Genomic DNA, 10485 nt, shown 5'->3' on the forward strand with positions numbered 1-10485 from the left:
GGGAAGCATTATAGATACCTCTCAGCTAGTAGAGCCAGTCTCGCTGGCTGGGCGGGACTGATGGTAAGCACCAGTACCGGTAGGATATAGAGACTGGTAGAATATCATAGAGGGAAGCACAATGGACCAAGACAGGTCTAAGTGCATGGGGAAACCCACCCTCTCCAATAACTAACTAACTAACTAACTAACTAACTACATATTTGCTTACTAGGAATCTGTTGCCTAGCAGCAGATATTGTTTTGTTGTTTGCTTCGCAGTTGTTACCCAGTAAGGGGTCTACATGCTGCAATATCATATACCTATTGGGCCATTCATATATATATAATATATACTAAACACAGAGTGTCCCAGGTGTTTTGTGCCATACTTCAGGAGCGTACTGAGGGTTCCCTGTGGAACTTCAGAATAGGAACCCATGTCCGCAAACGCAAAATAGAAGCGCTAGGATGGCATTTAATATAATTTTGTTTAAACTTGGCGCCTCAATGTCGAAGAGCATGCACAGGCATACTACTGCCTCCAAACTCTTAAGACTTTCTTGCTAGAGTAGATGTTGGACTTGGCGCCCTCCATTTTCAATGCATGTGTTACATCGACGCAAGAAACTTTGTCGTACCCTTTCAAATATTCTAAGTGTCCCACGGATCACGTCACATGCAACAAGTATTCTGGCCAACAACTCGAATTCATTATCCACAGGCGTATCGTAGATCAGGCTTTTCACATGGTCTCAGACGATATAGTCNGCAAGAAACTTTGTCGTACCCTTTCAAATATTCTAAGTGTCCCACGGATCACGTCACATGCAACAAGTATTCTGGCCAACAACTCGAATTCATTATCCACAGGCGTATCGTAGATCAGGCTTTTCACATGGTCTCAGACGATATAGTCCAGAGGTGTCAAGTCTGGGGATCGGGGTGGCCAAGACACTGGGCCTTCTCTTCCTATCCCTAAAGTGTGCCAGCTCTCCATCATGCTTTATCCACATTTGCCTCTGTACAATCAATGGCACGTCTTCTAGCAAAGTCAGAAGGATACGTTCCAGGAACACCTTGTAAAATAGTCCATTGAGTCGCAGTGGTAGGAGGAAAGGCCCAATCAAGTGATCGCCAATGATGCCCGCCCAGACAATGACAGAAAGTTGCGCCTGGTGATAACCGACTACAGTAACGTTGGGGGGTTTTCGCCAGCCCAAACGTGGTTGTTTCGACAGTTGAAACAGCCATCCCTTGTAAACTGCGCTTCAAACACGTGATTCAGGAAGTTGGGCTGATGTAAACACTGGTTCAGTATCCACTGACAAAATTGAACTCGTGGTGGTACGAAGTCAGCTGGACCTACGTCGTGTACTTGCATTGGATGATATGGATAAAGTTGCTAGTCCCGCAGGATCCTCCAAACACTTGATTCTGATGTCCCCACAATCTTGGCAATGGCACGAGTGCTGGTGGATGGCTGTTCCTCTATGTAATGCAGTTCTACATTGAGGCGCAAAGTTTAAACAAAATGATTTTAAATGCCACCCTAGCGCTGTTATTTTACGTTTGCGGACATGGGTTCCTATTTCAAAGTTATTCTATATGGAACCCTCAGTACGCTCCTGAAGTATGGTACCAAACTCCTGGGACATCCTGTATGTATGTATATAGGTATTAGGACTGCAGGATTAATAAATCTTGTTTCAAGCATGGGTATGGATTGTTTACAATAGCATGTGATAAGATACAATTAAGGAGTCATGTCTTTATTCTAAACAGAACTTGGAGAGCCCCTACAACCAAGGGCACTGTGACACAAATCGTGCTACTGTATAAAAATAGCAGCAGTTAATGTTAGGTCACAACTACTTTCCACCGAGCAGCTTGGGGTAGTGGTAACACTTCGGATTTGAACTTGAGAGGTGCTTGGTTCGAATCCCAGCCAGGAAACCGACTAATCTGTGAGTTTTAACGGTTTTCTCCAGCCACTCCAGGAAAACGCCTGGATAGTACCTCCTCCAAAATCCATTTAAATTCATTATTCAACAATCATCTTATAATGCAATGCTATGTACTAGTATGACATACTGACAGCATCGTAAAATAGATCACAATAAGTAGTTTCATCAAAGAGGATATTACAGCCTGAAGGAAACACTTAAACAGGGCATATTTGATTATTTCCTAGGTGCAATTCCTGGGATTCACTTGGAAAATCACACTTCAGTGTAAGATAAAGCCAAAGAATGGAAATTATATGAAAACCTATTAAGCCTGACAGTTTAACTGGACTGCTATTTCATACACATACCCATATCAGCCTTATTCTTGAAGGTGTACTTGCAGCTATCTCGCCTACAATGGAAGTGTGTAGTTCGCTGGCCAAAGAATGAACAATAAGCTGCTCCACATTCCTCAGTGGCTCGGAATCGCTGGAAGCCTTCCTGGATGATAGCAGAATCTTTACGATGGTAGTTCGCATGCATCTGAACATCTGAGGTGCTTATATATACCTTGTCACAACCCTCCTACAACATGAGCATATTTCCATACATCATGGTCATGTCTCATTGTAACTCACTATGTACAAATATAATTATACATAAAATATATCACATACTGAGTAATTAATGCAGATTTATAATATACATTTCAAAACCTATTTTTCTCATACATGCACAATCACACATTCACACACTCTTAACACTATCTCTTTTGGATTGTGAAACCATGTAGTTTTGTGAGCTGGTACCAAAGTTTTGGAAGAACATGCTGCCTCCATCTTTAGAGTTGAAGTGTGTAAATTCAGGAATAGGCTTGGTTACACAGACAAGTTACAAGGTGTTCATGGGACCCAAGGAGACAGGGTCAAGAAAGGAACCTGGTCTAGTCAATGGGATAAAATGAACAAAGAAAGACACTTATAAGAGGCATATCAGTTTATTATCTTAGGTAGAAAATGCAATAGTAAGAAAGAAACACTCTATCCAGGGATTCACTCTTGTTCTTAGGATGAATGGAGTGAAAAATATTTCTGTAATGTCTTCACCATTTTTCACTGGGTAACATAAAAATCAAATTCTGTCATACATTTGGTACTGACACTGTATTGTACTGTACTGAAGCGATGCTATCACTTAGAAAAAATATTACACTTTCATTTCTGTGTGCACAGAAAAAAAAAACACACACACACAATGTATTGTCATATTGTTTCTAGGCCAACCAAATAGTTATGAACTGCAGCAAAGTGGTTTACTGAAAATAATACAAGAGAAGAAGATGGAATTATAAATAAATAAAACTGTCAGTTATTTTCATTTTCTCACAGAGGACCTAGAGGTGCAAAATTTCTGCATACACAGAACATCCTCCTTTGTAAAGTACATACCCAGCAATTACATGGAGTAAAATGACAAATTCCTAACCTTGCAGTCACACGTAATGACATTTCCCTAAACCAAGTCTGAAAAAAAAAAATTAATAATTTTGTGGTGTTAAGACCAAAAATCTCCTGAGTATATGCCAAGCATATTACACTGTAGCTACATTGTTCTGTCATGCACTTTAATGTCCAGTAAGTACAGATACCACAAAAACTGTTCAATGACACCTATTTATGTAAGGAAAGTAGAAGTTCTACTTTGATATGAAGCAGTTGGAAAAGAGAAGAAACAGCCAAACACTGAAGTGAGAGAGGAGGCAGAAGTACTGCAAACATTCTTACTTCAAGTATACATTAAACATACAACACAGTGAAAAAATATTAACACACTTAAATGCAGGAAGGTCTCTACCTTGATACAGTGATAGTGTGTCTGCTTCCGATTATGGCTGCAACCTCTGTATCTATCTGAACAGTCATCCATTGGCGAATACCTCATGAAGCCATGCTGCAGGGACTCATCACGCTTCTTATGCCACTTAAAATGCCGGATCATTTCTTCCTTCTTGACAAAAACCCGTGAATTACAGTCCAGGCAATGGAAGTGCTCCCTGTGACAAAACAATGATATCAGAGCAAGGAGAGAACCAGTGAGGGCTACTGACTATCACAGACCAAGCAGAGTGGATATACTATATCACAAGGGAGAGTCAATAATTATGGCCAAAAACAGCTGTAATGGCCGTAATAAGTTTTCTATTAGCCTCAGCAGGAACTAGTACAGCCCAGCTTCATGACAGTCTAGGTAGCAGACACACATGTGCATGTTCATAGGCTAGTTTCAGCAGTCAAAATGATGACCGTGCTTGATAAGGGTCCTACCAAAGAGCAGTGTTCTGTTGTGCATTTTTTGCAAGCAAAAGAGTGTGACTACTCGTGGTCATGAGCCAGGACAGCACAGTTAATACAGTGACTAGCTATGAGGTAAATTCCAGGATCTGATTACCAGTTGTGGAAGGGATTCTTTCCTTTCCGTGACATTAACATCAGTTCTTGGGCCCAACGAGCCTCTAATCAAGTGGATAACAGAACTATTTCCTTGACAATAGTGAAGCCATAGTTTGATGATCACTACTCTTTATACTTTGGTGCTAAGACTTATAATGTGGGAAGCTGTACCTCAAAGTCCACTAAACGCCTTAAATTGGAGGTCCTTTAACAGAAGACTTTTTCTTTTTGCCTCATTTATATTTACATTCATATACAGATTCATCGTAAACATCACCCTGAAGCTAGCTTGTATCAACTGAGGAAAAAGTACAAAACAAAATGGTAGGCTCTGGTGATTCCAGTACTGAATTTTCACTTCCCAACAAGGAGGAGTTCTTTGATCACCAGAACAGCTACTCGTATTATTCAATCATTCATATATAATTAATATTATATTACATTATTTCTGTAAGGTTTGTGATGAAATATGAGACACAATCATGATTAAGCATGGAGGATTAAGAATGATGAGGAGGAAGTTATTTTGACCTGTTTTGAGGTAAGATGTCACAAAGTTCACATGACTGAACAGCAAAGTCAGTACAGCTACTGTTTAGGTAGCCAGACTCAGGCGGGCATTCAGTCAGGAACCAATCAATGCCAAGTTAAACTGAGCGTAACACAAAATGTGTACACTATATTAAATGTCTACACTGCATGATACTTGGACATGAGAGAAATGTTAAATCAGACTATAGATTAATTAAACTTGTGACTAAGTAGTGACTTTACAGCAATTAAATCAGTTCAAGGAAATCAAAAAGAAAAATGAAGTTATGAAACCAGAGCAGCTGATCATGCCCATGCAGGAAAGTTAAGAAGAAGAAAGTTCCCATCAGTCTTATGCAATGCTGATGCAAAACGAGCTTAAGGATAATTTAAAAATTATATAAATTACTGGCATGTATTTAGAGGAAATTCAAATAAATGTATAGCATGGGCTCTGTAAGTCACATCATTCAAACGGGGGGGGGCAAGAAAAGAAATGCAATTAATACAAGCAATTAGCTACTTTCCTTCACATACGAGTATAGTGCAACTTTATTTAAAAGACCATGTCTGTGTGGCACGCACTGTGTTTTAAGTCATTACAGCTTAATGCAAACCCGTATTCCCAAACATCCTCAAACAGACTATCTCACACCAGGTATTCCCATCCCTAGCTTCTGAGTTCACCACTGCCTAAAGAGCAATGTCGACTACATGCCTGAGACCAGCCACTCCCCACCCTTCCGCATTTTTAAAGTCAACAGGCCAGTAGTGTAATGCATGAAATACATAATGTACACATCTGCATATGTTTTATTAACACTTGACTGAAGTTACCTATTGCACCTGCTATTCAAGCAAAGTAATATTGAAGGGAAAAAATTAATGCAATACAGGTGTTGCACAATGCATATACAGAGTGTTTCACAACTTTATGGCGTAACTGCGGGAGGTGATTTCCTAGGTCTTTGTGATCAAAAAAGTTCATATAAACATGTGTCCGATTTTGGACGGTTACGGAGTTATGACCGTTCTTTCATTCCCGTACACGCCCTCGTGTGAACCGCGTCTATCATCTGGGGGTTGGTCGCTATTTTTAGCCAGCTACAGACAGACCGTTCTCGTTATCTCGACACTTGAGAGGTACCTACGGTGCGGTGGGTTGGTATGTCCGATCACGGCTAGTGTGGCGGCTACTGGTGTTCAGAACAGTTCTCATCTCGGTGCGTCTGTTACGTTCACGATGCCATTTACATTTTCATTTGAGGAGTATGCAGATACGATTTATGTGTACGGGTTTTGTGACGGTAACTCAGTTCTTGCCGTAGCTGAATATCAGCACAGGTTTCCGAACCGTAGAATACCGAACCGGAGAGTGTTTACTGGAGTTTACCAGGCATTGCGAGATACCGGTAGACTTCCCGGCGTTCGTATTGCAGCCGAGCGTGGTGTTAATGAAGATGTCAATGAAGAAGGCATTGTTCGTATGGTACACCACAGTCCACATACGAGTACGCGAAGAATTGCCAGCCAGGTCTCCAGACTTAAGCCCACTGGATTATTGTGTGTGGGGATGGATGAAAGAACTGGTTTACAATGTGAAGGTGGCAACGCGAGATGCTTTGCTCGGTCGCATTCTGGACGCCGCTGACCACATAAGAAAGAGCCAGCTGAAGCTGCTACGTGCTACCCGCGCGGTTCACAACCGAGCGGCAGCCTGTGTTGCGGCCGGCGGTGGCATTTTCGAAAATCGGCTGTAAGCACCAATCAATTCAAATTAAAGGTAATTTCATGAAGTTAACTTTTCATTCATACTTTAAACGTATCATGTATTATGCTGGTTTATTATTTTGTTCCGTTTATTGTCAGTAATCGTTACCTTCTATTCTGAGTTTAAAACGGCAATAACTCGGTAACCGTCCAAAATCGGACACATGCTTATATGAACTTTTTTTTTAACACAAACACCTAGGAAATCACCTCCTGCAGTTATGCCCTAAAGTCGTTAAACATCTTGTATATGGTGTTTACTGCGCTACACCACTCAGATTCTCGCCCATTCTCCCCACCCATCCAACTTATAATCAGAGGCCACCCTTGTAAAAGACCACTTATGGGCAGAATGGTGACTGGTCTTCTTGAAGAACTTTCACTGTACTATTTACTACCAAAATATTCATTATGAATGGTGACAGTTACTTGAAGTTTAGCAAAAGGAACAGAGAATCGATATTTTATAACTGGTACTTCCATGAATAAATGTGAAGATTCTATGTAAGGGTATTTATACTGCTCTTAAAATTAATAACCATGCTAGTGAGATTAAAACATACAATAAACTGAGATTAGAGAGCACTTTTCTCCACAATTTACCTGTAATTGAGATCCTTGCAGTATGTGCTCCCACACTCCAGTGCACTGCCAAACCTCTTAACATATCTAGAATAATCCATTGGTACTGCTGCCTTTGCATTGTTGCTGCCATCTCTTACAGGGCTCATGGGAGAAACACGGTGGCTTGGCAACAAACCACCTGCAACAATAACAACCCGGTATTATCAGACTGTTCAAACTACATGCTACTGAAATGGCCATGGGTAAAATTTCACCTTCCAAACTATCAGTGACAAGTATAAGTACATCCAAGTATGATTGCTGTACTCAATATTCAATTATACAGTTCAGTAACTAAAACTTTAAAGAAGGAATAACGCTCAATATAAGAAATTAAAGTTCTCATGTAATTAAAAAGGAGGAGGATTCGAATTGAATACAAAAAACCCTACAACAATACCTGCACACAGCTTTAAGTCATGGCTTTTGCACATAACACCAAGAGTACGGAAGCAATTCCACACCGCTGGATATTCTCTGTTATGTCTGCCATAAGTTTACACATATCAGATGACTAAACAATCCTTTGAAATATACGGTTTGCTGAAAATATTAATACAGGAGCTGTTTTTTATATGCTGATTCCATAGAACGCCATTCCTTACTGGAAGAAAGAGTAAAGTTTCGAGGTTTATTATAATGAAGAGTGACTTGATTCATGCATACTTAGGCTATAAAATCGTTGCTATTCAAAACCAACTAGGAGTACAAGATCACTAATTAAGGATACGTCGAGGCGTTAATTTGTAACTGATTCTTCAAGTTGCATCAATATAGTAATTTCATGCTCAGGAAGTAGGGCCGTTGACCACATCAGCGAAGAAGTTGTTAACAGTACTGACACACATTTTTTAAGAAGAGTAGACCCCACTTTATACATGCCTTCTGCAAAGATACACTTCCCAGCGAGTTTTGGGCATTGCCTAAAATATCCTTGTTTATATCTTAGCAGGGTCCATTATCAAAGAGAATAACGGTCTAAGGCATACAAAGACAATACAGCCAATCATAATATTTTGTTGCTGAATATGCCTGAAATTAAAAGGAGGCATATATGGACAGAGTTTACTCTAATGTGTATTATGCTACTGATGGAGGTGTGAATTCAAGCAGTCATACAGGTATACTGCCATCATATTACTTATCCAGACCTATGAATTGTCCATTTGGGTTATCTTCTATGTGCATGTTTTGATAAGAAAAGCAACCTTCCAAATTTCCATAAACTAATATCCCATGATAAGTACTAACGACATTTCACATATCAAAGATATCAAAGAAGTATCAACACTCAGAGAATAAACACAATACTCTGACGTACAAGACTGTTTTCTTGTTCCTGATCTACTATATAACTTACATTTATGTAAGTGTTAATATTTGACAATTCAGTCATTCTTGTGATAAACTAAAAATATATAATTTCAGAGTTTTACTTCACCATTACATTTGAATTTTATATAGAGAAGGATAAAATTGTTCTTGTCGTCGTCGTCGTTGTTGATGTTGATGATGATGATGATGATGATGATGATGTCGTCGTCGTCGTTACATGACTATATTAACTGAATTAGCATGTACTAAATATGTATCGCAGCTGGGACAGGCCAAGAAATTAGGATTCATTTCCTGGCAGGGATGACATATCTTCCCTTCCTCACATCGCTCAGAAGTCTCTGTGACCACCCAGCCTCCTATCCAAATTGTATTTTGGGCTCTTTCTCCACAGGGCATGAAGTTGACCACTTACCCCCACCTACTGCCTAGGTTAAGAAGGGTGCTGCTATACCTCTAATGCCCCAACCTCTTCACTGGGTGGTACATAATTAATTAAGGACAGGGGCAAATTCACCTTCTAACTGTAGCAAATATAAACATATGGCAGTGAGGCATATTCATGTGTGCTTGAAAAACACAGAGGCTGAAGAACAGGAACAGAAACATCAGTGTCTGTAAATATTATAAAAAGGTTTGAATGAAAGGACGAATTTGGTTAATTTCTTCTTGGCGTTATCTACACAGTGGTCACTCCGGTTTGCCTATCTGGGACCTAGCATCAGCGCCCAAACTGTTGGATAGACTTTTCTTTAATTTATAACAACTTTCACTAGCACTCAAACAGTTGGACAGGCTTTTCTTTGATTTATAAGAACTTTCGCTAGCGCTCAAACAGTTGGACAGACTTTTCTTTAATTTATAACAACTTTCACTAGCGCTCAAACAGTTGGACAGGCTTTTCTTTGATTTATGAGAACTTTCACTAACAGTTTGCGGGAAATCCCGATTTGCAGTAACACTGATCCCTTAAGAAAACCTATTCTACATAGAGCCATAAATGCACTAAACTGTTATAACGTTCAGTCTGTCACAACGGTTTTCTGCTGCTATGACTGTTTACAAAACCAATTTACGTAAGGCCACAAATGGACTTCTCCAGTATCCACGTCTCTGATAAACCGCTTTGCAAATGTTGTTGTAATCCGATATTTTGCTTTATAGTGTTGTTGAAATGTGAATTCAGCTCCTCTTGACTGACACACTTTGTGTTTTGGTGTAATGCCACTTATAAAAAGGACGCAAGTAAGCAAACTGCAGAGATCGCGGGTGGGAACTTGTACAGTACATTAACGCGAGACAACGCAGCGCTGTTACTAGAACGGTGAAAGCAAACTTATCCTTGCGCTTCATTAAATTACTGGAGGCTCAGCTCCATGCAGTCAGTTCGTTAGTTAAGGACACATTAAATTTCGAGAAAACAGAAAGAAAAGGGTAAGGCTATCCCTGTAACAGGCCGTGGAGGCCCAAAGGTTTGTGAGTCGTCGAGGCTCCCACATTTTTTAGACAATCGGATCACAGATGGCGGTAAGGTTGTCAGTCTCACGCGCCGGCCGCCCTTTACCCCCAAGGAATGTTCCTAGTACTAGCTTCTGTTAGAGGCTGAGTCGATCCCCGGGCCATAGTGCGGCTGGATGAATCCAGTGACCTCATCGGGGATCGAACCCGCAACCTTCCGGCTTGTAGCATAGTGACTCGACCAACTACGGTACCGGGTGCCCCTAGAGAAACTACAACTTAATAGAAAATGTACAGATTAGACATACCACTTAGTAATGTTGATTAATTTAATTGTTAAATCACGCTTTAGAATTTTGTTTTTCACATAAAGGAAGCCTGAGATTAAA

General features: G+C 40.2%; 1 protein-coding gene across 5 annotated transcripts in view; it reads right to left on the reverse strand.

Moving 5' to 3' along the window:
* LOC111864186 (zinc finger protein castor homolog 1) overlaps nt 1–10485 on the reverse strand; it is a 183393-nt gene that overhangs the window by 44075 nt on the left and 128833 nt on the right. For all 5 annotated transcript variants that reach the window (XM_023851255.2, XM_023851254.2, XM_023851257.2 and 2 more), the window contains 3 exons: nt 7283–7442; nt 3783–3981; nt 2297–2513 (listed from right to left, as the gene is read on the reverse strand). In XM_023851255.2, coding sequence (XP_023707023.1) covers nt 2297–2513; nt 3783–3981; nt 7283–7442 — 576 coding nt within the window. The remainder of the gene's footprint in view (nt 1–2296; nt 2514–3782; nt 3982–7282; nt 7443–10485) is intronic.

This window comes from Cryptotermes secundus, unplaced genomic scaffold, assembly GCF_002891405.2.
Source record: "Cryptotermes secundus unplaced genomic scaffold, Csec_1.0 scaffold2192, whole genome shotgun sequence".
NCBI lineage: Eukaryota > Metazoa > Arthropoda > Insecta > Blattodea > Kalotermitidae > Cryptotermes > Cryptotermes secundus.